This window comes from Nycticebus coucang, chromosome 13, assembly GCF_027406575.1.
Source record: "Nycticebus coucang isolate mNycCou1 chromosome 13, mNycCou1.pri, whole genome shotgun sequence".
Classification (NCBI taxonomy): Eukaryota; Metazoa; Chordata; class Mammalia; order Primates; family Lorisidae; genus Nycticebus; species Nycticebus coucang.
Genome location: NC_069792.1, coordinates 91,013,957 through 91,041,834, shown reverse-complemented (window position 1 = coordinate 91,041,834; position 27,878 = coordinate 91,013,957). Strand labels below are relative to the sequence as shown.

At 42.8% G+C, this 27,878-nt stretch overlaps 1 protein-coding gene across 1 annotated transcript in view; it reads left to right on the top strand.

Annotated features, from left to right (window-relative positions):
* ASAP1 (ArfGAP with SH3 domain, ankyrin repeat and PH domain 1) overlaps window positions 1-27,878 on the top strand; it is a 356,486-nt gene that overhangs the window by 32,647 nt on the left and 295,961 nt on the right. The window contains exon 2 of the mRNA XM_053558755.1: window positions 15,094-15,179. Within this exon, the coding sequence (XP_053414730.1) occupies window positions 15,121-15,179 (59 nt within the window). The 5' untranslated portion in view covers window positions 15,094-15,120. The remainder of the gene's footprint in view (window positions 1-15,093; window positions 15,180-27,878) is intronic.

Below are 27,878 nucleotides of genomic sequence, written 5' to 3'. Positions count from 1 at the left end.
AGGACCTGCCTGGTTCCTAGTGAGTACTCAGCCCTGAGGACCTCCTGCTGGGGAGTAAACCCCTTCCCAAGCATACTTCTTTCCATTCCGGGTCCTTTTTCCTGGACCAGTGAAGGCTGCTCTTGGAAGGTGACTTTCCTGGCCTTGGTTGCATCTCTTGACTGTCATGGGGTCAATGGTCATTGAACACCAACAGGATGACCAGTCACATGAAACATGTCCATGGTGCAGGCCTTGCTGAGAAGCTGCCGAGTCAGGCCCCTGGGCTACAGATGTCACGATAGTGGCTGTTGTTCATCATATACTTGCTTCATGCTGGCACTTGTCACACTTGTACAACCTCCTATTTTCCTCCCAGAAGTACTACATTAAAAGTATCACATCATGGCTTGGCGCCTGTAGCACAGCAGTTATGGTGCTGGCCACATACACCAAGGTGGCAGGTTCGAACTGGGGCCGGGCCTGCTAAACAATAATGACAGCTGCAACAGAAAAATAGCCGGTACCCCACGATTGCATTAATGTACACAGCTATGATTTAATTAATTAAATAAATAAATAAATAAAATGCCTGACATACAAAAAAAATAAAAGAAAGAAAAATAGCTGGGCTTTGTGGCGGGTGTCTGTAGTCCCAGCCACGTGGGAGGCTGAGGCAAGAGAATCACTTAAGCCCAAAAGTTTGAAGTTGCTGTGAGCTGTGATGCCATGCACTCTACGCACTCTAGGAAGAGTAGCATAGTGAGACTCTGTCTCAAAAAAAAAAGTATCACATTGTTGCTCAGGGGAAGTGGCTCATGCCTGTAATCTTAGCACTCTGGGAGGTTAAGGTGGGTGGATTGCCTGAGCTCAGGAGCTCAAGACCAGCCTGAGCAAGAGCAAGACCCTGTCTGTACTAAAAATAGAAGAAAACACTAGCCAGGCCTTATGGCAGGTACCTGTAGTCCCAGTTACTCGGGAGGCTGAGGCAGGAGGATTGCTTGAGTCCAGGAGTTTGAGGCTGCTGTGAGCTATGATGCCATGGCACTCTACCCAGGATGACAGAGTGAGATTCTGCCTCAAAAAAAAAAGGTATCACATCCTTGTCTTGAAGTGGGTTCCTAGAAGCCAACCCTGCAAAAGTACTTGAGCATGAGTAATTTATTTGGGAGATGATCCAAGGAAACACAGGTGGAGGGGTGAGGAAGTAATACAGAAGAGAAGGCAGCTAGTAAAAGGCATGTTCTCAGGCAAGCAACTGGCGCTTCGTTCCTCTGGGGACCTGCCAGTGTCATGACTCCCCAGGGGTAGGGAGCTGGGGTATTGCTGTGATTTCCACCCACCCTTATCTGAGGGCTGCCCCTGGGAGCATTAGTTTCCTGGCACTCCTAGCCTGCCCCTTTGTGGCTGAGACCAAGCTCTTGGGCAGGGTGGCAGGCATTGCTTGCAGGATGGATGTGGCCTTTAATGACCTGTGAGATTCAAGGCAATATGGTGGGTACTCTCATCATCTGCCAATGTCCCTGTTTACCAGAAGAAGACAGAGGCTCATAGAAGTGAACTTTCATTGCTCAAGATCACCCAGCAGTGAGGTGAGAGAGCCAGTGGTAGAATGTGAGTTTTTCTGCCTCAAAGGCTCTCTGCTTTGCACTGCTTGGGAAATTTCCCGAGCTCGGGGCTGCCTGCTGCTCCCTCTCCTACACAGTGCGCACAGGAGAGCAGCCTCACAGATGGCAGGGTAAACATACGATTGTTTGAATTATTAAACAGTGCATAGCACAACAAACCCCAGGAGCCCTCGGATTTTACATCCCACACTTGCAGCTCTTCCCAGGGGACCCTGAAGGAAAATGTGTAATTTTATGATAGCACAAACAGAGTTCAGCTTGCTCCTGTGAAGAGCAGGTCATGTGGCTAGCAAGTGAGCCTGGCCTGCCTCCTGAGGTATAGGCCTCAAGGTTACCTGGTGGTTCTCTTCTTGAGTTTCTGAGGCTGTTTCTCTGGCAAGCACTTACTTTAAGATTGACAGAATCTCCGGATGTAACTTTAAACTACATTGATGACTTACTCACCACATGTAGTATAGAGGTTCCTATGGTACCATACTTTACCTTTTTTCATTGCCTATCTGGTTATTTGAGTAATGTCTGATTCCTTAAGCAGAGACCATGTCTATTTTACTAACTACTGTATGTATCCTTGACCTCTAGCTTACTAATTTTTCTCTGTAAATTAAAGGGGTGAAAGGATGCACTTCCCCAGCAGATGGTTCTCATTATGGGAAGGTCTAACTAGTAGAAAATAGCATGCCAGAGGTGCTTATTAGATGTTTGTGAGGTAGATCCTATGACTGTGTTCACACCCAGATTATATCACTCACAGCAATACATCCTGTCTGTGTTTCTATACCTGTCGCTACCCCACTTGTACACGCAGGAGAAGAATGTTTTAAGATGTGGATTCACAGTTGTTATGATTTATAGTCCAACGAGACAGTGGTTCGGGTCTTCTGAATGATGGGTCCTTTGCAATGACTTCTTCTCTGGAGAGGAGAGATCCAAAGTATTGTTGATTGTTACCATTTTAACCAGTGATAGAAGCAAGGACCAGGGCCTCGGCTATAGTCTTGCAGCTCTAGCACTGTTAGTGAGAACACCCCAACCCTTCTCTAGTCTTTTTTGCTGGGGTGGTTTCTTATGTGTTTAATCTACCCCTCTCTCTATCATAGTATATTGGGTAATCCCAGGAAGATAGAGTCAGCAGTAGGGGCCCATCCTAAGTACATGCATGGTGGCCAGAGAAGAGGGATTAGGAGAAATCTCAGGAGTCCAAAGATACCTGGCCAGAGGTCACAGATGCCTAACTAAGGGCTGCTTGGGGCCAGTGGGGAGGCAAGATTTGTTGCTTGCTGGTGGCTATGAAAACTGAGAGAAGAACTAGTACTTAGTACAAAATTCCTATGACCAGCTCAGAAGGCCTCAGCATGTACCATTCAAGAATCACTGCAGGAGGAGATGTTTGACTTACTTATCTGAAACAATCAGGAAATAATAACTGAATGGAATGTAGTCAATCAGATGCATACTGCCTGCTTAGCATAGCAGGTAAAGGCCTGAGCTTTGAAATCAAGCCTCTGCAAGGTGGAGTCTCGAATCTGCCAACAGAAGCTATATAACTTGGGAGATGTTTCATTACTTCTGCAAGCCTCAGACGATCACATTTTCTTACAAGATTCCTTATAGGATTAAATGAGATGGTGAATGTCTATAGGATTAGATCTGGTATAGAGATATGTTCTCCAGAGAAATAGAACCAAAAGAATATGTATAATATGTATAAAGGAAGATTTATTATAGGAATTGGCTCCCAGCTATAATAAGTTTAATTGTTTATGGAGATTATGGAGACCCTCAAGGGGATTGGGTGGTACCCACCCACACTGGAGAGGGTAATCATCTTTGCTCATTCTACTGATTCAGATGTTAGTTTCTTCTGGAAGGACCCTTATAGATACACTCAGAAATAATGTTTTACCAACTATCTGGGCACCCCTTAGCCCAGTCAAGCTGACCCATACAATTAACCATCACAGGGCTCAGTAAGGGGTGTTATTGATATTATCAGTGCTCTCAGTGTTCAGAAATGGAAAGGTTGTTGGGCCGGGAAAGTTGGAGAAAGCTTCCCAGTAAAGGTGGGATTTCAATTGGGACTAGACAAGTTGGGCTTCTGATAGATTAAGAGGAATAGTAGCATTAAAAATAAGTTTGGCCTATTTTCTTTAGGTCCTTGATTTTCTAAGAACAGCTACCACAGAACGGGAAAGAATCACATTGGTAAATAGGAAAAGTGTTGGCGTGATGTTATGGGGAAAAAATTGTCCAAGCTGTAGCCAGCTGCAGATGACTCAAGAGTTTATAACATCCTCTGTAAAAGGATACAAATCCAACATCCATGAAGTCACTTCTGTTGCATAAAAAAACACCTATTTCAGGATTGGCAGTAAAGATGGGTTTATGTACCAAATGATTTATGCCCCTTATTCCTGCATCGCATCAGGAATTGCTGTCCTGACTGACATACTGTAAGTCACAGAATAGAATTTCAGTGGAAAAGCAGAAATGTGGGTGGTAACAATGTGATGCTTGCTAGTAATGAATTCTAGTTCACTTTCGCAGGTGGTTGCTTTAAATTATCTGTTACTGGTGGCAGCGGGAAATGAAAGGTTGTGGAGAAGACCATGGGGCTTGATATATGTTGTTCTCTCCTTGGACAGATATTTATTGAGCACCCATTTACAGACACTGCCGCTTCCCTGTGCACTCCCTGGAAGGTACTGCTGACAGTGCCTGTTCACAGAAAGGGCTTCCTGCCTCTCCGCGACCATCCCCTGGCTGTGCTTGGCTGGTGAGGCATAGAAGTTAGCAGACAAATGCTCTGGCTTCCTTTCCCCTTGGTGGGACAGTTCCAAGGTGTGTCCTTCACAATATCCGACAAAGTTGCTGGTGGCCAAGCAGTAACCTGCATAACCATGGGCAAGTTTCTTAACCTCTGAGTTTCAGCTTCTTGTAGGATGCGTGTGGGGCTTACATGAGGCAGTAATATCACTACCACCGTGTATCCAATGCGTTCATCAATTACTGGGAGTCAAGCTTTTCTTTCTTTTCTTTTTTTTTTTTTTTTTGCTTAGTGCTTTAACCAGATTCTTATATTCTCATGGAGAGAATAGATATGAAGTAAGAATTAGATAAGAAGCAGGTACTTTATCCCAGCGAAGGTATGAAAGTACTTTATCCCCATTTTAAAGGTGGGAGAACTGAAATATGAAAGGATGAACCACTCACCAAAGAGTCATAATTTAGGTTCTAACCCAAACGAATTCGTTGTAGGGACCAACTTATAAGAAGTCATCCTGTTAGAATTCAGGATCTAGCAAGGAGGCTGTCATTATCATCATTCCTGTGATCAGTATCATCACCAACCAGTGCCTAGGATATAGTGAGTGGCACATATTTATTACATCAGAAAAATGATTAATGAATGAATGTTAGTTCCTTGAGATCATGAACTTTGTTTTGTTCTTCACTCTGTCTTTAGGTGGCAAGAACAATCCCTAGCATATGGTAGATCTGGTTCTAAGAAAATCATATTAATTGAAATGTATATTTGTTAATACTCTCAAAAAAATGAGTCACAGAAAGGAAATGGCCTCAGGATAGGAACAGTATTTATGTTCAGGTGTTGGGTTGGGTTAATAAATGATTTTATTTTTATACCTCAATATTTTTTTTTCTGTTGGGCCTGCATTACTTTCATAACTGCAAAGAAATAATCTCTGAAAAAAAATCTCAAGCATAAGTGGGTCTCCAAGTACCGCTGGTTAGATAATGATGTCAACACAGATACTAACCTAATTCAAGTGGGTTCCGAGTCGAGACTGCAGGATGTGAATTGGCTTTGGTGTCACATCTCACACAGCTCTTTCACACTCCACGTCTTTGGAGGTTCGTGATGGTCTAGTGACGTAGGCTAGGCTAGGATTAGTAGCCCCATTTCACAAGCAAGGGACCTAAGAGCTGAGTGAGGCTCTGCTTAGGGGCAGAGCTGGGATTGAAACTCGGTTCTTTTAACTTTAGGCCCAGTGACCTTTTCCACTCTCATGAGCCCCACTACAGGAATGGGCAGAGGAGGGAGTGGGTTGGTGGACCATGGACTCATGCGACAGAATCTGCAAGAACCTTTTATGCAGAGGAAATCTGGCTTGGAGTTTTTGAGTCAGCGTGGGTGGGGATCACACACTTGCCACACACTGTCTTAGAGACATTATTTCATATCTTATAAGCCTTGGTTTTCTCATCTGTAGAGCTGGCCTAGTGTCTTCTGTGCAGGATTGTTGTGAGGATCAGATTGGCCCCAAATTGGGTATTCTCCAAAAGTAGCGCTATTGATGGTTGTCATACTTGTGCTGTCTGTGTGTACATGATGTTTATTTTTTTCTAACCTCTGTTCCTACTCACTGGTATTTGTAAACTATTATTCCCATATATATCAGTCAATTTTGCTGAATAATAAAAACCTCAGAATTGCCATGGCTTACTTGACTACACGTATTTATTTTCATGCTCCTAGATCTGTGTGTCAGTTGTAGTTTGGCTGATCTAGTCTGGGCCCAGCTGGCTCATGCGGGTGTTAAGGTTGGTTCAAATCTGTTCCATAGATCTTCAGTCTGGAGTCCAAACTAAAGGGCAACAAGTGACAGACTAGGGAGATGTGCTTCTCTCATGGCACATTATAGGAGTGTAAGAGGGATGGGCTTGGGAGCAATGCACTGTCACTTCAGCCACATTCCATTGGCTGAAGCAAGTCAGTGGTCCAGCCTAGAATCCATTGAGGCAAGGAAATTCATCTCCACATACTACAGTGGAAAGAACTACAAAGTCACATGACATTCGCCTGGAGGGGGAGCAAGATGGCAGCCGAGTAACAGCTTCCTTGCATCTGGGCACCGTGAGTCTGGGGATATAGGACTCCAGGCATCTCTGGCTGGTGGGATCTGCCTATCATCACTCCTGAGAGGATACAGGGAGTCAGCGAGAGACTTCTGGACCCCAAGAGGAGGACTAAAACAGTGGAAAACCGGCAAGTGGTCGCATGTGTTCAATCCGTCTAAACCCGCCCGCAACTTCCACAGGCACGAGAACTTAAAGAGCAAGAGGAAGTGAAAGGAAAATTAGGGCAAGGAAACAGATAAAAGAAATCACTCATGAGGAAGAATCAGCAGAAAACTCCAGGCAACATGAAGAACCAGTCCAGAACAACCCCGCCAAGGGACCATGAGGTACCTACTGCAGAGGATTCCACCTATACAGAAATGTTAGGAATGGAGAGGTGGAGCAAGATGGCAGCCGAGTAACAGCTTCCTTGCATCTGGGCACCGTGAGTCTGGGGAGATAGGACTCCAGGCATCTCTGGCTGGTGGGATCTGCCTATCATCACCCCTGAGAGGATACAGGGAGTCAGCGAGAGACTTCTGGACCTCAAGAGGAGGACTAAAACAGTGGAAAACTGGCAAGTGGTCGCGTGTGTTCAATCCGTCTAAACCCGCCCACAACTGTAAGTTCAGTAGCAGCAAGACTGCAAACCAGAAAGGCCTTACCTGTGAACTGTTTCGGTGTCTTTGGACTTGGCACTCAGTTGAACTGCCTTGGGGAGAGCCTGAGCGGGAGTGCGGAGAACTTTGGCCTTTGTCTAGGGCCCCAGTCTGAGCCGTTGAGCCAGACGGAGCTAATAGTGTTTGGCTCTGGGTCACAGGCAGACATTGTGAGCGATCTGCCCTGGCAAGCTCCGCCCTCAGGGTCGCAGAGCTGGAATTGGGTGGGAGCTGGTAACCCAGCGACCAAGTAGCCTAAGGGCGGGGTCTGAGCCGCCTTGCAGTCCTAACCCTGGGGGCAGAGGGTAAGTGGATAGCCACTTCAGCAGTGATTCCAGCGACAAGCACTTCCCTGAGAAAGCTTCTGCTCATCCACAGGCACGAGAACTTAAAGAGCAAGAGGAAGTGAAAGGAAAATTAGGGCAAGGAAACAGATAAAAGAAATCACCCATGAGGAAGAATCAGCAGAAAACTCCAGGCAACATGAAGAACCAGTCCAGAACAACCCCGCCAAGGGACCATGAGGTAGCTACTGCAGAGGATTCCACCTATACAGAAATGTTAGGAATGATAGAAAGGGAATTTAGAATACACATGTTGAAAACAATGAAAGAAATGATGGAAACAATGAAGGAAACTGCTAATAAAGTAGAAAATAACCAAAAGGAAATTCAAAAACAGAATCAAATAAGAGAGGAACGATATGAAGAATATAAAAAGGATATAGCAGAGCTAAAGGAAATGAAACAGTCAATCAGGGGACTTAAAGATGCAATGGAAAGTATCAGCAACAGGTTAGACCATGCAGAAGAAAGAATTTCAGAGGTAGAAGACAAAGTTTTTGAGATAACTCAGATAGTAAAAGAGGCAGAAGACAGAGAAAGCAGAACGTTCACTGTCAGAATTATGGGACTTTATGAAGCGTTCCAACATACGAGTTATAGGAATTCCAGAAGGGGAAGAAGAATGCCCCAGAGGAATGGAAGCCATACTAGAGAATATTATAAAAGAAAATTTCCCAAATATCACCAAAGATTCTGACACACTGCTTTCAGAGGGCTATCGGACCCCAGGTCGCCTCAACTCTAATCGAGCTTCTCCAAGACACATTGTGATGAACCTGTCCAAAGTCAAGACCAAAGAAAAGATTCTGCAAGCTGCCAGGAGTAAGCGCCAGTTGACCTATAGGGGCAAATCCATCAGAGTGACCACAGACTTCTCTAATGAAACTTTCCAAGCAAGAAGACAATGGTCATCTACCTTTAATCTACTTAAACAGAACAATTTCCAGCCCAGAATTCTGTACCCTGCTAAGCTAAGCTTCAAAATTGATGGAGAAATCAAATCATTTACGGATATACAAACATTGAGGAAATTCGCCACAACAAGACCAGCTCTACAGGAAATACTTCAACCTGTTCTGCACACTGACCACCACAATGGATCAGCAGCAAAGTAAGAACTCAGAAATTAAAGGACATAACCTAACCTCCACACTGATGCAAAAGATAAAACGAAGCAATGGACTCCCACGAAATAAGACGAATAGAATACTAGCACACTTATCAATTATCTCAATAAATCTTAATGGCTTGAATTCCCCACTGAAGAGACATAGATTGGTTGACTGGATTAAAAAACACAAGCCATCCATTTGCTGTGTGAAAGAAACACACCTGGCTTCAAAAGACAAATTAAAGCTCCAAGTCAAGGTTTGGAAGACAATGTTTCAGGCAAATGGAATTCAGAAGAAAAGAGGAGTTGCAATCTTATTTTCAGATTCATGTGGATTTAAAGCAACTAAAGTCAAAAAAGACAAAGATGGTCACTTTATATTGGTCAAGGGAAAAATACAACAAGAAGACATTTCAATTCTAAATATCTATGCACCTAGTTTAAATGCTCCCAGATGCTTGAAACAGACCTTACTCAGTCTGAGCAATATGATATCTGATAATACCATCATAACAGGGGACCTTAACACCCCTCTTACAGAGCTGGAACAGATCCTCTAAACAGAAATTAAACAAGGATATAAGAGATTTAAATGAGACCCTAGAACAACTGTGCTTGATACACGCATATAGAACACTCCATCCCAAAGGTAAAGAATATACATTCTTCTCATCACCCCATGGAACATTGTCCAAAATTGATCATATCCTGGGACATAAAACAAATATCAACAGAATCAAAAGAATTGAAATTTTACCTTGTATCTTCTCAGACTATAAGGCACTAAAGGTGGAACTCAACTCTAACAAAAATGCTCAACCCCACCCAAAGGCATGGAAATTAAACAATCTTCTGTTGAATAACAGATGGGTGAAGGAAGAAATAAAACAGGAAATCATTAACTTCCTTAAGCATAACAACAATGAAGACACAAGCTACCAAAACCTGTGGGATACTGCAAAAGCCGTTTTGAGAGGAAAATTCATCGCTTTAGATGCCTACATTTGAAAAACACAAAGAGAGCACATCAATAATCTCACAAGAGATCTTATGGAATTGGAAAAAGAAGAACAATCTAAGCCCAAACTCAGTAGAAGAAAAGAAATATCCAAAATCAAATCAGAGATCAATGAAATTGAAAACAAAAGAGTCATTCAGAAAATTAATGAAACAAGGAGTTGGTTTTTTGAAAAAATAAATAAAATAGATAAACCATTGGCCAGACTAACGAGGAATAGAAAAGTAAAATCTCTAGTAACCTCAATCAGAAATGATAAAGGGGAAATAACAACTGATCCCACAGAGATACAAGAGATCATCTCTGAATACTACCAGAAACTCTGTGCCCAGAAATTGGACAATGTGAAAGAAATAGATCAATATTTGGAATCACACCCTCTCCCTAGACTCAGCCAGGAATAAATAGAGCTCCTGAACAGACCAATTTCAAGCACTGAGATCAAAGAAACAATAAAAAATCTTCCAACCAAAAAATGCCCTGGTCCAGATAGCTTCACTCCAGAATTCTATCAAACCTTCAAGGAAGAGCTTATTCCTGTACTGCAGAAATTATTCCAAAAAATTGAGGAAGAAGGAATCTTCCCCAACACATTCTATGAAGCAAACATCACCCTGATACCAAAACCAGGAAAAGACCCAAACAAAAAGGAGAATTTCAGACCAGTCTCACTCATGAACATAGACGCAAAAATTCTCAACAAAATCCTAGCCAATAGATTACAGCTTATCATCAAAAAAGTCATTCATCATGATCAAGTAGGCTTCATCCCAGGGATGCAAGGCTGGTTTAACATACGCAATTCTATAAACGTTATCCACCATATTAACAGAGGCAAAAATAAAAATCACATGATCCTCTCAATAGACGCAGAAAAAGCATTTGATAAAATCCAGCATCCTTTTCTAATTAGAACACTGAAGAGTATAGGCATAGGTGGCACGTTTCTAAAACTGATTGAAGCTATCTATGACAAACCCACAGCGAATATTTTACTGAATGGAGTAAAACTGAAAGCTTTTCCTCTTAGAACTGGAACCAGACAAGGTTGTCCTCTGTCACCTTTACTATTCAACGTAGTGCTGGAAGTTCTAGCCAATACAATTAGGCAAGACAAGGAAATAAAGGGAATCCAAATGGGAGCAGAGGAGGTCAAACTCTCCCTCTTTGCTGACGACATGATCTTATACTTAGAGAACCCCAAAGACTCAACCACAAGACTCCTAGAAGTCATCAAAAAATACAGTAATGTTTCAGGATATAAAATCAATGTCCACAAGTCAGTAGCCTTTGTGTACACCAATAACAGTCAAGATGAGAAGCTAATTAAGGACACAACTCCCTTCACCATAGTCTCAAAGAAAATGAAATACCTAGGAGTATACCTAACGAAGGAGGTGAAGGACCTCTATAAAGAAAACTATGAACTCCTCAGAAAGGAAATAGCAGAGGATATTAACAAATGGAAGAACATACCATGCTCATGGATGGGAAGAATCAACATTGTTAAAATGTCTATACTTCCCAAAGCAATCTACCTATTCAATGCCATTCCTATCAAAATACCAACATCGTACTTTCAAGATTTGGAAAAAATGATTCTGCATTTTGTATGGAACCGGAAAAAACCCCGTATAGCTAAGGCAGTTCTCTGTAACAAAAATAAAGCTGGGGGCATCAGCATACCAGATTTTAGTCTGTACTACAAAGCCATAGTGCTCAAGACAGCATGGTACTGGCACAAAAACAAGAGACATAGACACTTGGAATCGAATTGAAAACCAAGAAATGAAACTAACATTTTACAGCCACCTAATCTTTGATAAACTAAACAAGAACATACCTTGGAGGAAAGACTCCCTATTCAATAAATGGTGTTGGGAGAACTGGATGTCTACATGTAAAAGACTGAAACTGGACCCACACCTTTCCCCACTCACAAAAATTGATTCAAGATGGATAAAGGACTTAAACTTAAGGCATGAAACAATAAAAATCCTCCAAGAAAGCATAGGAAAAACACTGGAATATATTGGCCTGCGGAAAGACTTCATGAAGAAGACTGCCATGGCAATTGCAACAACAACAAAAATAAACAAATGGGACTTCATTAAGCTGAAAAGCTTCTGTACAGCTAAGGAGACAATAACCAAAGCAAAGAGACAACCTACACAATGGGAAAGGATATTTGCATATTTTCAATCAGACAAAAGCTTGATAACTAGGATCTATAGAGAACTCAAATTAATCCACATGAAAAAAGCCAGCAATCCCATATATCAATGGGCAAGAGACATGAATAGAACTTTCTCTAAAGACGACAGACGAATGGCTAACAAACACATGAAAAAATGTTCATCATCTCTATATATTAGAGAAATGCAAATCAAAACAACCCTGAGATATCATCCAACCCCAGTGAGAATGGCCCACATCACAAAATCTCAAAACTGCAGATGCTGGCGTGGATGTGGAGAGAAGGGAACACTTTTACACTGCTTTTGGGACTGCAAACTAGTACAACCTTTCTGGAAGGAAATATGGAGAAACCTCAAAGCACTCAAGCTAGACCTCCCATTTGATCCTGCAATCCCATTACTGGGCATCTACCCAGAAGGAAAGAAATCCTTTTATCATAAGGATACTTGTACTAGACTGTTTATTGCAACTCAATTTACAATCGTGAAAATGTGGAAACAGCCTAAATGCCTACCAACCCAGGAATGGATTAGCAAGCTGTGGTATATGTATACCATGGAATACTATTCAGCCATTAAAAAAAATGGAGATTTTACATCCTTCGTATTAACCTGGATGGACGTGGAAGACATTATTCTTAGTAAAGCATCACAAGAATGGAGAAGCATGAATCCTATGTACTCAATTTTGATATGAGGACAATTAATGACAATTATGGTTATGGGGGGGAAACAGAAAGAGGGAAGGAGGGAGGTGGCTGGGGCCTTGGTGTGTGTCACACTTTATGGGGGCAAGACATGATTGCAAGAGGGACTTTACCTAATAATTGTAATCAGTGTAACCTGGCTTATTGTACCCTCAATGAATCCCCAACAATAAAAAAAAAAAACAAAAAAAACCAAAGTCACATGACATTCTTATTGAAAGCAAAGAACTGGGAAGAGTAATCCAGTCTCCCACACTGTCTTACCTGGCACACTTGGGCCAGGCAAAGGAATAATAAGTTGAGGGTGGGCTGAGAGAGGCATTGGCTATTTATGCAAGTGAGAGGATCTTATTTTTTGTAGACATGTGCTTAGTAAAGAGTTGGGATCTGGAGGTCGAAGTTAGAGGAAGATCATGATTTGTGATTCTGAGGAAAAGCATATGCCAGTACCACACTGTTTTGGTTACTGTAGCTTTGTAGTAAGTTTAAAAGTTGGGAAGTGTGAGTCTTCTAACATTGTTCTTCATTTTTAAGACCGTTTTGGCTATTCTGAGTCCCCTGCATTTCCATATGAATTTTGAGCCAAGCGTGGCAATTCCCCATCTAATTTAAATGTGTGATTCAAGACTCAGGAAGATTTAGTCAATCATAATTGGTATTTAAGCCTAAAGGAAGTGGTTCAATTGTTTATGCAACAAATATGTATTAAATTGTTGTGCCCGTCTTTGTACTCACAGTTTATAATTGAATCAAATCAACAGATATTAGTCAATTTTCACATAAATGAATACATAATTAAAAACTGAGATAAATCCCATGATGTAATCTGGTCCAGGAAGAATTTCTCCAAGAATGTATCATTTAAGGAAGTACAGGAATTAATCTAGGCAAAGGGTGTGATAAAGGGAGCTTTCCAGGGAGAGGGACCAGCATGGGCAAAGGACCTGTGGCAGAACTACAGTTTGTTCCAGGATCTGAGACAAGGTCCTATGGCTGCAGCAGTGTGCCCAGTCCTGGTGGGCTGGATAAGGTTGGAGATGTGTGCCAGAATCAGACCGTGTTTAGTGATTTAGATTTTTACTCTAAAGTGCTAAGAAGTTGTTGAAGGATGCTAAGCTAGGGGTGGAGACGTAAGAAGTGAGATGATGAGATTTGTGTTTTCAAAAATGTATCTTACATATCAACCAGTTTGTAAGGTGTGGGTCTTATTTGGATTTGGGTTGTTTAAAATACTTGGTAAACATACCATTTTTGACATTTGTGAAACATTAGAAATTTGAACATTGTGTGGATATTTGATGATATCAAGGAATTATTACCATCTTTTTTAGGTGTGATAATCATATTGCAGTTATATATACATATATATATATTTTTTTAAACAGAGTATCACTTGGGTAGAGTGCTGTGGCATCACAGCTCACAGCAACCTCAAACTCTTGGGCTTAAGTGATTCTCTGGCCTCGGCCTCCCAAGTAGCTGGGACTATAGGCGCCCACCACAATGCCTGGCTATTTATTTTTTGTTTTTATTTTTATTTTTTTGCAGTTTTTGGCCAGGGCCAAGTTTGATGGTGATTGGTTTGAGTGATGAGTACACAGGTGTATGACCCCCTTCTATTTGTATCTGTATGAAATTCTGTTTAAAAAAAGCCTAAAAAAAAAAAAAAAGGAAAATATTTATTCTAGTTTCAGTGTGGGAGACCAGATTTCAGAGGGAAAAATGATGATGAGGGGAGATCAGTTAGGAGGTAGATTCAGTGGCCCAGTTAAGAGTGGTATTGGCTTAGCCCGAGGCTAATCAGTGGAGGTGGAGAGAGACAGGAAGAAAGATAGGCACTAATTAGGGATGGATTATATATGGGAGGGAAGGAGATGGGGAGGTCACTTGTCTTTCCGTTTCTGGCCCTAGATGGAAATGCCACTCAGAGCTAGGGGTCACAGGAAGGATCAGGCAGGTCCCTTAGCTTATGCTATTTCCACACCCCACCTCTATTTCCTTCCATTCTGCAAATATTGAAGCTTTTGCCTTATGTAACACCTTTTATCCCAGACTTCCTGTACTGTGTGAACTCAGCAATTAATTAAGTTTTTGGTATGCATGAATTAATTAAAATCCTCTCCCAGGTTCAGAGGGGCCTGTCGTGAACTATGTTTATTCATATCTATCTACCTCTTTCCTGGGACTGGTTTCCTTTGCTGGGGGAACACCTCTGCTTTCTCATGGGCACACAGCTGCAGGTGTCTGTCTGTCTGTCACAACCATCAGCATGTTTTAATTTCATGTTTGGGAGCCTAGGTCTAGAGAAGTTAATGACTTGTAAATTGCTCTCCAAAAAAGAGCTAGAAATAGAATGTAAGGATTCCTGAGCACTTGCGCAGAGTTAAAATGACGGAGATAATCAGCCCTAACCTGGGGAGTCGAAATAGTGGTTTTCTTCATATTCCGGGACAGCCACTCTGTGGTGCAGTGACATTCCCAACAAGGGTTCCAGCCTCCAAACGAAATCACATGTTGGTCTGAGACAATGTCTTCTGCCCAGTCCCACTGGATGACTCTTGTCACCTTTTTTTCCTGCCCTCCATCCAGGTAATTTTCTGATGTGACGGCTGAGACATGAGATCTTCAGCCTCCAGGCTCTCCAGTTTTTCGTCGAGAGATTCACTATGGAATCGGTGAGTGATCTCTAGCCCATCATCCTATCCAGAAAACCCAGCCTGGGAAATTCTGAGGGATTCTTTTGGGGGGTTGAAATGCAAAATTTGATAAAATACAAGTACTAGGATTTGACAGAGACCATTGACCAGAATCTTAGTGGAGAATAGATGTCTGGTGTTTTATAGAGCTATGGACTCTTCAAAGTGTTTTCCACCACATCATCTATCACCTTTATTTAGAAGGAAAGTTGTCTGGTTGGTGGTGCCAGAAAGTCAGGAATAGCAACTACAATGACACCACCACCAATAAAAGGTGATAGAGGCTGAAGATCTCATGTCTACCCAGCATCCTGCCAAGTAGGAATTACCCAGATAACTTGCCCACCTGGATTTGACATCAATTTTCCTGACTCCAAGACCCTTGCCTTCTCCCCCTATGTCATGTCGCTTCTTGGTAGAGGGGTGATTTATCCCATTTTTCTAGCTGAGGTTGGTGTGGGGGCATGTGTGGAGAGTCTAAGGAGTTTGACCTCAGTGGGTGGGGAGGTTTGTGTTGGAGGATGATAAAAATTTAGAGTGGACAAGAAGAGTCGTGAACAGCTAAGCCAACATAGCTGTTTCCAAGGAGTCAGCTTGGTGTGGTAGAAAGAATGTGGGTGCTGAGGGGAAGGGTTGACTCCTGGCCCTGGCTTCTACTTGCTGTGTGATCTCAGACAAGTCAGTGATCTCTTTTTCTTCTGTTTCCTTATCTATGAAAGAAGGGTATTAAATATTTATGTTTCAGAATTTTTGTGCAAGTGAAAGAAAAGGTATATGGTAAAGTGTCTTGCATAAAGTAGGCACAGAGAGCATTGTAATTAAGACAAAAATAGTTTTTAAGGATGATTAGATAGACAAGTGTCTGAAGGTGGGAGGTTAGTGACTTTTGATGTGACCCAGATGGGAAGTTTCAAAAAACCGTTACCTCCTTCCTAATAAGGCTTTACATACTTATTTTTACAGTTTGTCTATCACACGATTACCCCAAATCATGTTTTATTTTATTTTCCTTTTAAGTTAAGAGTATAGTACAAAGTGGCATTATAATTGCAGTAACTCAGTGTATTATTAGAATTAGGTTTTGCTTTGAATGGTACAACGTCTAAAAGAACATTGGCTTGAAGAAGTACGTTTCTCTCTTACCTAAAAGTTCAACACAAGTGGTACAGAGATGCTACAGCCATCTGTGGGATACGCAGGCTTTTTCTGTCTTGTTTCTCTGCTATATGGGCCTCCATTCCTAAGGTCACCTCATGGCCACATTGTAGCCATTTCTGCTCCAGCCATCACTTCTAGCAGCAGGATGAAGGAATGAGAAGCAAGGCAGTTCCTACCCTTTAAGGATGCTTCCTAGAAGTGGTACCTGCTGCTTCTAATACTTACATTCTGTTGGCCAGAATTTAGTTTTGTGGCTATACTGTCTTGCAAAGAAGTCCAGAAAATAAAACCTTTATTCTGCAAAACTATATATTTACCAAATCAAAGGTTGTTATTATAGAAGAATAAGAGAACCAGTATTGAGGGGCACATCTTCCTTTGCCATGCTAATAGTGACGGAGAAATTCTGCTAAGAAGATAGGTTCTGCTGCCGGACTGCTGGAATTTGGAATTCTGAATCTATGGCTCCATAGTTATAAAGCCTTTGAAATGCTACTTAACCTCTCCGTGCCTCAGCTTCTTCCTCTTCTCTCTTATTTTATACCATCTCCTAAGGGTCCTTTTGAATATGAGTTAGGGTGAAACACTCAGAACAGTGCCCAGCACATAGTAAGTGCTCTGTACGTTTTAGCTATTATTGCTGTATTACTCACTCTGTTACTACTGCTCTTACCACTTCCTCCTGTGACTACTGCTATTCCTGTTACCACCAGAGCTGCTTTTACTATGGCTGCTTCTGCTATTACTGCTGCGTCCACTCACATTACTCTGATTGCTTCTACTATTGGTACTGCTGTTGCTACTATGCTCCTATTTAAAATTGTATACTCATAGCATGGTAAGTGTTGTCCTCCCCAGGTTGAAGGTAAGAGTCAGGGAGGACGGGTCAGGTGCCATGGTTTCCCCTGGGTGGGCAGGGGATGGTGACTGGATGGGAGCGTGAGACAGGCTGCTGAGGGCCTGTTCATGCTCTTTTCCTCATCTGGGTGCTGGTTTCATGGTTATAAATAGTCCTTGGCTGGTCCACTATGACATTGATCATTTTACTATTTATCTTATACTTTAATAAAAACGTGTCACGACATGAGTAAAATCTATACTCACCTGATTTTTGAGCCCACACTCTTTAACTGCAACATAAGGCCAGCACCCTTATTTGTATTGATTGATTCATTCATCTAAGTTATATCGATCAGTTGCTTATTACTTATGTGCCAGGAGCTAGGCTAGGTTGCCTGGGATACAAAGGTACATGCAGTAGGCATAACCCTGCCCTAATGGGGCTTTCTGTCTAGAGGAAAAGGAAAGGTGCAAATACCATTCAGAGTGACAGCCACCAGGTTAGGTTTGGTGTGGGTCGCCCTGAGGCCACAGGAGGGGCATGTAAACTAACCTAGCCACACATGCTCCAACCTGCTAAAGTAACATACATGGCCATCTCAACTGACTCCGTTGATGGAGAGAAGGTTCCCACACCAGTGGGTAAGCTGACCACAAGGGCTACATCAAGAAATATAAAGCAGTTCCCTCTGTCCCCTGCTACTAGAAGTAAGCAGGGGTCAGCTTTTCTTTTCTTGTTAGCTACTGTCACAGTTGTGAACCTACCTGGTTTTCACTGGAGCAGGCAAGTGCTGGAGCTTGTGAGTTTAGCAGAAGAGAAGGTAACCACAGGAGTAGAGATTTTCTGCATGTATAAAGACCATGAGTACAGGAAATTCTTATTTAAAACAAATATGTGAATGAATGATTTAAATACCCACAATAATGCAGTTGTCATCCCTAGGAAAGCTCAAGGCTAGGGGAATAAAGAACAAAGTGTTTCCTTCTTTTCGTTTTCCTCTTCTTTTCTTTTCCTTTTTTTTTTTTTTTTTTAACCCCAAATACCATCAGAAAGGCAGGAACACAGAAGATGGAAGCTGAATTGAATTCCAAGCCAGTGGTAGAAATCAGTTTCAGGAGTTTTCTCCGTACATAAAAATGAAGTGCCTAAACTTCAGACCTTCCCAAGCTAAGCCCATGAAAAGCCTCTATGACTCCCTATCCTTCTTTTGCCTTTCCAAATGTCAAGCAGATGCCCTGTCATTATCATGCCGCCGGCTGTCAGCCCAAATTGAATTTCCCTGAGCCCAGCTGATGTCCCTTTTTGGCTGCTGGGCAGGGGTCAGGAACGCATGCTGCACATGGACGGGACACGTGTCCCTGGCTGAACACAGAAGGCTGACCTCTCAACCCTGCATGTCTAACATAGTTGAAAGGGTTAGGAAGCCTCATGATTTCTGGACGTAAAAGGAAAAGAAATGTGTTTTAGAAAGACAGTGTTCAAGTTTTACTGTGAATGCCCTTTCAGTATAATTGAGGCTGTTTGAAATTCAACTGGTTATTTCACAGCATCGTCCATGCCTCAGTTAGACACTTAAAGGAAGGAAGGTTCTGCGTAAACCAAGAGTTATGATCGTTGTTTTCTCTCTCTCCTTCCCTTCATTTTTCCCGTCCCTCCTTTAAGAACTTATTAAGCAGCTTCCGTGAGCCAGGCCCTGTGCTAAGTGCTGGTGCAATCAATGAGTAAGACTCATTGCAAAGCCTTCTTGAGCTTATTGTTTCATGAGTTTTAAAAAAATGTATTCATTCTACAAATGTTCATTGAGTCCCTAATTTGCTCACGTCCCTTAGCAGAGATAAAAGGCATAATTTCTCCTTTCCTGAGTTTATGCTTCATTTTTTTCCACTTGCTTCCTCAACAAACCCTTTCTGAGCATCTACCATGTACCAGGGACTATGCCAGCTGCTGAAAGACCAAGGCGAACAAAACAGCTCTGCTCTGATGGAGCTGAAAGACTAGACAATGTTCTATTGGTTTCCTAGGGCTTCTGGAACAAAGTATCATAAACTTGGTGGCTCCAAACAACAGAAATTTATTGTCTCATAGTTCTAGAGGCTAAAAGTTCGAAATCAAGGTATCGATGGAGTTGTACTCCCCCTAAAAATGGTAGGGAGGATCCTCCTTGCCTCTTTCTGGCATCTGGTGCTGGCCTGCAATCCGTGGTGATCAGTAGCTTGCAGCCTCACCAGGGCAGTCTCGGCCTCTCTCGTCTCCTGGCGTTCTCCTCTGTGTGCGTCTCCCTCCTCCTCTCTAGTAAGGACACCCGTCATATTGGATCAAGGGACCTCCTTCCTCTCATATGATAGCCTCTTAATTTTAAATCTTAATTACATGTTCTAAGAGGCATTTCCTAATAAGTTTACATGCACAGATACCAGGGGCTGGGACTTCCACTTTTTGCAGGAAGACACAATTTGATTACAGACACACACCCCAGTGCCTGGTATGTGGTGGGCCCTGCCTGTGTGTTCACACCTTTCCCTTCTTTCTGCTTTATCTCCACATCAGGGTACACACCCAGAGCCAGGAACTGAGTTACTATGAGTGAATGATTCCACATTTCTTGCCAGAGAAGTCAGACAGATTTTCCTTGCGCTTTGGCAGGGACATTCTTATGTGGTCCCAGTTGATGGGGAAGGTTCTTTCTTATGCTGTCATTTTGTTTCTTAGACTGGAGCATAAGTGGGTCACAGAGAGAGACTGCCTTGATTAGAAAGCCTGGCCTGGGGGTTAAAAGTGCAGCTCCTTCTCCTGGTTCTGTTTGTTGTTTGTTGGTGTGTGAGCCTGGGTACATGTCCTTCCCTCTCTGCCTCTAGGCATCTCCTCTAAACTTCCCCCAGCTGTCTTTTGAGGACCAGGTGACATCAAATAAAATGTTCAAAAGACCACGTGGCCTATAGGAAATATCTGGTGCCTGTTTGTGGGTGTATTCCAAAACATATCACCCCATAGGAGAGGGATGTGCCAGGCTTATGCAGCACGTTCCCCCGGATGAAGACTCTTTTGGCTCTTATAGCCAGGCATGGTAGCTTATGCCTGTAATCCCAGTGATTTGGGAGGCCAGGGTAGGAGTTCAAGGGTGCAGTGAGCTATGATCAGGCCACTGCACTCCAGTCTGGACAATAGAGAAACACATCTGGTTTTTATATTTAGTGCCATTTACCACCAGAACACTTCCCCATAATTTTCCTAAGGAAAGTTTTTTAGAAAAATAGAAAATGCCCTTCACATAACAGTGTTCATTGTAACATCATTAGAAATCGTAAGCCAGTTGCAATAGCTGCAAAAAAGATAAAAGCCTGCTTTACTATGAGCAATGAGTTAACAAATTAGGGACAAAACAATGAAAAACAAGTTAAGGTAGCACAATGAAAAGCGACGTAGCCATTAAAAGAAGATGATGGGCTCGGCACCCATAGCTCAGTGAGTAGGGTACGAGCCACATGCACCGAGGCTGGCAGGTTCGAGCCTTGCCCTGGCCTGCTAAACAACAATGACAACTGCAACAAAAAATAGCCGGGCGTTGTGGTGGGTGCCTGTAGTCCCAGCTACTCAGGAGGCTGAGGCAAGAGAATTGCTTAAGCCCAAGAGTTTGAGGTTGCTGTGAGCTGTGATGCCACGGTACTCTACTGAGGGCGACATAGTGAGATTCTGTCTCAAAAAAAGAAAAGAAAAGAAATAAATAAAAATCAAAAGAAGATGATGATTACCTTTTTAAAATTATAAGAATGCTTATGATATAGCTGTCCTATTTTAAAAAAGGAAGCTTTATTTTTGAGGAAGTGCCTTAATTTCTCCATGCCTCAGCCTTCTCCTCTATACAGTGGAGCCAGTAACACTTCTGTCAGATGTGGGATTGTTTTGAGAAATAAATGGGATAACACGTATGAAGCCCATGAGCAGGGCCTGGCATGTGCTAGCTGTTCACTAAATGCTGATCTTTATTATTAGTATTCATTGTAAAGTCTAAATCGTGTACAAATATTCCTAGAAAAAGATTGGCTCAGGACTGTAATTCTAGCACTTTCGGAGGCAGATAGGGGAGGATCAGTTGAGTCTAGTAGTTCAAGATCAACCTGAGCAACATATGGAGATCCCATGTCTGCAAAAAATTTTAAAAAATTATCTGGGTGTGGTGGCATGTGCCTTTACTCCTAGTTACTCGGGAGGCTGAGGCAAGAGGATCAGGTGAGCCTGGGAGCTGAAGGTTGCTGTGAGCTGTGATTATGCCACTGCACTTCAGCCACAACAGAGAGAAACCCTGTCTCAAAAAAAAAAAAAAAATAGTTTGCAACTAGATGAGAAGATGAGACAAACAGGTGAATGAACCAAAACATAAGTGTAGTAGGTTGGGGGTTCCCAACTTGGTTGTACAGGTCCCCTGTACAATTCTAAAAATAAATTTCCCCTTGATTCTTCCCCTAGACATGGAATCAAACCTCCAGGGGAAAGCTTTTCCCTCTGGAAAGGTTCTGGTGACCAACTAGATAGGTCAGGACTGAAGTGGTTCCTATTCCAGAGAACTAAGAGGACCCCTTTGGACTGATGCTCCCTCTAAAGAGGCGAAATGACAATGCCTGTGTCTCATCTTGACATCCACCACCTCCTGCTCCCAGCACCTGCCTATGGTGTAGCTGGATAGATTCAGAACCAACATTTTTCCAAAGCCATGAGGAGTGTTATATTTTCTCTGGCTGATAATAGTGAATGCTTTTTACTTTTTAAATTTTATTTATTTATTTTTTGCAGTTTTTTTGGCTGGGGCTGGATTTGAACCCGCCACCTCCGGCATATGGGGCCGGCGCCCTATTCCGTTGAGCCACAGGCACCACCCTTAAATTTTATTTTAAAATGTTTTTATTGTGGGCTGAGTGTGACAGTTACTGCCTGTAATCCCAGCATTTTGGTGGGAGGATTGCTTGAGGCCGGGACTTGGAGACCAGCCTGGGTAAGATAGTGAGACCTCTTCTGTCTCTAAAAAAAAAAAAAAAAAAAATAGTTCTAATTATGGTAAAATACATACAACATATAAATTACCATCTTTTCTGCTTTGAAGTGTGCAATTCAGTGGCATTAAATACCTTCACACCATTGGGCAACTTTCACCACCATATATCTCCAGAACTCTTTACATATTGTAAAACTGAAATTCTGTACCAATTAAATGACAACTTCCATTCCCACACCCCAGTCCCTGGAAACCACCATTCTCTCTGAATTAGACTACTCTAGGTACCTCTTGTGAGTGGAATCATATACTGTTTGTCCTGGCTTATTTTACTTAACCTAACATCCTCAGGGTTCATTCCTGTTGTGTGTGTAAGAATTTCCTTCCTTTTTAAGGCTGAATAATATTCGATTGTATGCATATACCACATTTTGTATATCCATCCCTGATAGATATTTGAGTGCTTAAACCTTCTGGTTATTATGAATAATGCTACCCTGTTTCCCCGAAAATAAGACATCCTCCGAAAATAAGACCTACTTACAGGAAAGATAAGACGTCCCCTGAAAATAAGACCTAGCGGGTCTTTGGGAGCACACCCTCAAATAAGACACTGTCTTATTTTCGGGGAAACAGGGTAGTATAAATATGAATGTGCAAATAACCTCATCAAGACCCTGCTTTCAATTTTGGGAAGTATATACCCAGAGTAGAATTGCTCAATTATGTAGTAATTCTGTGTTTAATTTTTTTGAGGAACTTGCCACACTATTTTCCATAAAGGCTGTACAAATTTATATTCCCAGCAGTAGTGCATAAAGATGCCTATTTTTCCATAACCTCACCAACACTTGTTATTTTGTTTTTGTGACTGTAACTATCCTAATAGGTACGAGTGCTTTTAGTTGGCGAATGCTTTTAGCAGGGACATTTCATTGTGCGCTTTGAATTTCGCTTATGTTTTATGGGCCAATTAAACCAACTCCCAAGCACTTATTTACGCTGTAGTCGCTGAGAATACAGACCTAAATAATACATTCATGGTTCCAGCCTTTAAGGCACTCAGAGTGTGTCAGGGGAAATAGATATGTAAACAGGTAATTTCAGTCCAATATGGTAGATGTAATAATTGTTAGGTAACCTATTATACCTTTGATATAGTTGAAAATGGTGGGAAATCTTGAATTTGGTGCCTTGGTATAAAACATATGAAGAACATTATTCAAGTGGACTGAGAGTCCTAGAATGTTTATACTGGAAGGGACTGTTTAGCACTTTCTTTCTTTTTTTTTTTTTTGAGACAGAGTCTCACTTTATTGCCCTCGGTAGAGTGCCGTGGCATCACAGCTCAGAGCAACCTCCAACTCCTGGGCTCAGGCAATTCTCTTGCCTCAGCCTCCCGAGTAGCTGGGACTACAGGCGCTCGCCACAACACCTGGCTATTTTTTTGTTGCAGTTTGGCCGGGGCCGGGTTTGAACCCTCCACCCTGGGTATATGGGGCCGGTGCCCTACCCACTGAGCCACAGGTGTCGCCCTGTTTAGCACTTTCTAGTAGAATGTTCTATGATGACGAAATGTTCCACGTCTGTGGTGTCCACTAACTACATGTTGTGTTGAACCCATAAAATGTCCCTAATACAATGGAGACACTGAATTTTCAAGTTTATTTAATGTTAATGAATTTACATTTCAATCGAAATTAGTCATATGTGGTGGCTATTGTGTGGGACAGGGAAGTCTCTTCGTTACCTAGTTCTCAATGAATGTGCATTAAGTCACCTGGAGATCTGGTTGAAAAGCCGATTCCCAGGCCCTCCCTCAAGTGTTTCTGATTCCTTAAGTTGTAGTAGAGTCAGGAATCTGCATTTTAACAACAGGTGATTCTGACACAGTTGCAGCTTAGAAACACCAATTCTTGTAGTTTTCAAACTTTTGTATCCTCAGAATATTTTCTGCAAATAAAAGCTTAAGAGAGAGCTCAGTGTGTAGAGCAGATGAGAACAGAGCTGTTCTGGTGTAGATGGGGCTGGGACCCAGAGCGCCTAACACGTGAGGAGACCACACTGTACCCTCTCCCCAGGGGAGGAACTGGGGTTTCTTATAGCACAATTTGTCCAACCCTGATCTAACACAACTTGTCACTTTTTTCATCTTAAATCCAGTGAAATGCTAAGTAAGGTTTGGTTTTCTAATAACTATAAGCATGCTAGAACCAATGAAAAACCAACCATTACCTCTGGCAATGCAAGTTGAAGCGAAAGCACTGTTAGTGCATTAGTCAACCATTTCTTCCCTCACCCTGGATGTGAAGCGGCTATCTCAGCTTCACAGGCTGCGTGATGGATGTGAATGCTGGCTCTACCCCAGATCTTACTGGGTGGTCCTAGGCAAATTTCGTCTTTTCTAAAGTGAGTGTAACAATGTCTTCTACCTGAGACAATACAGGTAAAACCCAGCACTTAGCACTTGGTATTAATTATTATAGAACGGCAACAATCATAGCTAACATTAAGCACTTAGCATGAGCCAGGCACTTTTTCTCTTCTAAAAACTTGCTATTTATGAACTCATTTAATCCTAACAGCAACCTTGTGAGTAGGTAGGGTTGTTATTTCCATTGTAAAGACAAACTGAAGCTTTGGTGGAGGTTTTGGAAACATGTTTAAGGCCACATTGCTGGTCAATGGCAGAGGCTGCAATTTTCACCTTCACTCATCATTTTCTTATATTATCCCTGGGCTCTAAGGAGAGCCTTTTAAGATGAGCATACCTCACTCCAGCCCCCCCAGCCCTACCTCTAAATCTCAAAGCTTCTGAATTAATCTACAAGTCAACTCAGCTTCCAGGAAGTATTTGACCCAGCTGACCATTCCCTCTCCCTAAAAACACTGTATGCTTTGGCTTCCGTGGCACCAAGCCCACTTGGATTTCTTCTTGTGACCCTGCTCTCTCAGTCTCTCAGATGGGCACCCCTCACTCCACCTAAACTTGCAATATTTTTGAAGATGTCTGTATGTATGCTGACTCCTTCCAAATGCTATCTCCAGCTGAATCTGCCCTCTGAGCCTTGATGATCTCAAATGCCTAATTAACATCTCCATTTGGAAGTCTAGCAGGCCCCTCAAACTTAATATGTCCAACATGGCTAATTCCCCTCACTTCTCTTGCATGAGATCTTGCTGTGCCCCTGCTTAAACCCACAGTGACCCCAAAGGCCCCTGCTCATTGTATTTAGAGTGAAATTCAGATTTCTTACAGTGGGCTACAAAGGCCGGGGTGATCTAGCCCCTGACTCCTTCCGCACCCTCCCCTACTCCTACCCCATTTCCTCACGAGGCTTCTATCAGCACACTGGTTTCCTTTCTGTCCACACACTCAGCGAGGGTTCTCCCACCTCAGTACTCTGCTTCGTGTTGTTCCTCTGCCAGCAGAACCCTGTCCCTGCATCTTTTGTCCTCCAGTCCCCTGGTCTTCATGTCCTGGACTCTCAGCCGAAATGCTGTTTTCTCAGATAGGTCTTCCTCATCACCCTTATCTTTATTCCCTCTGATTCTCCCTATGTGTCTTTTTTCTAGTAGTTTTAACAATCTGGGATTATGTGTTCCCTATTGTGGGTCTGCCACCCCCACCAGACCATAAGCTCCCAGTGGACAAGTGATGGCTGATTATCGTTAATGTTACCTTGGCGCCTGTTGAAATTAATTAACCCATGCTACATTAGTCATGAAGATAAAATACCAAGCCTAGACCTGTGACTTGTATCCTTTTATGGACAAAGTGGTTCTTATATGTGTATACAAGTGGTTGAAAACTAGGTGTAACCTGCCCTATTTGATGGGCCTTGTTCTCTGTTTTTACATTCTCTTTCCTGGGTCATCCAAAATAGTGGGATTTAGGGAGAGATACTCTTGGAAAAAGCAGCCTTGGTTACCCAATCCATATTGAAGTTGATTTGATTTTGGTTTAAAATGGAAACTATGAGCTAATACGTTTTAAAGATTTGAATAGAGAACAATTTTTATCTATTTAAACAAAAAATGAATGAAATGTGGAGCACTTCGTGTCAGTTACTATAGTGCGGTGAGCTCCTGAAAGAGGTTCTCTGTAAATATCTGGGGTTTGTGCTCATGAACAACTCATAGGTTTGCCTGAGCACTGATAACAAGGTAACCCTTCCAGAAGGAAAATGTGCTTGTAAGCTGAAAAGTAGAGTAGCTGTTTTGGGTTGAGCCACAAAGCTGAAAAGTGAGGTTTACAAAGTTACTGCAGACAGGTCATTAGCACGACTGGCTGCAGTGAGCCCTGCTGCAGCTCTTTATTGCTTCTGCCTTTTCATCAGCACCAGGATAATTGACTGTTAGACTCCTAAGCCACAGAGGCTGAATGGAATCCACGTCTAGCTGCTTCTGCAGGATGAGGTATGGTTGTCAGAAGTTTCCAAATAGTGTGCATTTGTTAAGAAGAGATTAGAAATGGAATTTTCATCAGTAAAGTGACAAGTAGTGATTCTGTGTCTACAGGGTGCAAGGCATGGTACCCTGCCCTGTGTCTGGTGTAGCAGCCGAGTCTACTGTCTGAATTCCTTGAGCCCCGCTCCATTGTCCTCAGGACAGGGTGTGGGTGTGGGAACAGGCAGAGCTGAGGGCTGTGGATTAGGTTATAGGAATATGTCATCTATGTGTGCCTCAAGATCTCTGAATCATTCCATTGGTTCAACTTGGGTCATGTGCCAGCCCTGTACCAATCATAGTGGTAGACTGAGTCATGGGCTATTCTAATTGGACAGGCCCATATCACCTGATCCTGATCATCCTCAGAGTTGCAGGAGCTGAATTCCAGTAGGAACTTGGAATGCAGTCGCTGGAAGAAGGGAGTGCCAGGGAAGCAAAGACAAATGCCCACCCTGCTGACCAACTAACTGAATGTAGGGAGAGCCAGTAGCACAAGTTCAAACCAGCTTCCTTAAGTGAGTGTTCAAAGAGTCTTTGTTCAGAGAGTGGTGCAACAACATGGTGGAATAGGAAGCGGCTGACTCTTAGCCTGCAGAGACACTAAATAAAAATCTATTAACGGATCAGGTCCCTCTAAGAGACTGCTACCCACAGGGCAACTGAGAAGACATCCCCACCTGATAGGTAGGAAGAGCTGAGGCACACTGGGGCATGCCCCTGCCCTGGGCTCTGTGCCTTGAAATCAGGAAAGGAATCCCCAACATGCAGCATCTCCCCGTGGAGGGGAGGGTTTGGACCTAACATGTACCACCCTAACATTAAGGCTCCTACAGTTTGGCTCTTAATCCACCAACTCAGGGAGCTGAGGGGATTAGAACACTTCCATCAGCCAGCAACATCTCTGCTGCCTCGATTGCTCCGGGCCAAGGGGGATGTTGCCTCGCCCTACTTGTAGCTCCTTTGTTCAGCTGATCCCATTTAAGGAAAGACAGAATTTGGACCTTGAGCCCTGCATGGGGGAGTGTGGTGGGATGAGCTGGAGGTCCAAAGTTGGGAGGCAAGTGGAAACGGGAGCAGGGCAGATGCCGGGCTGCTGGGGTGAGCCCTGTGACCACTGAGGAGGCCTTTCTGTGGCTGTTGGTCTTGGAGAAATGTGAACCCTCGGCCCCCACCGTCTGCCTGCTGTGTCTCCACTAAGTGCTGCTTGTCTGCATTTCAGCCACCCAGGAGTTCTGTTGAC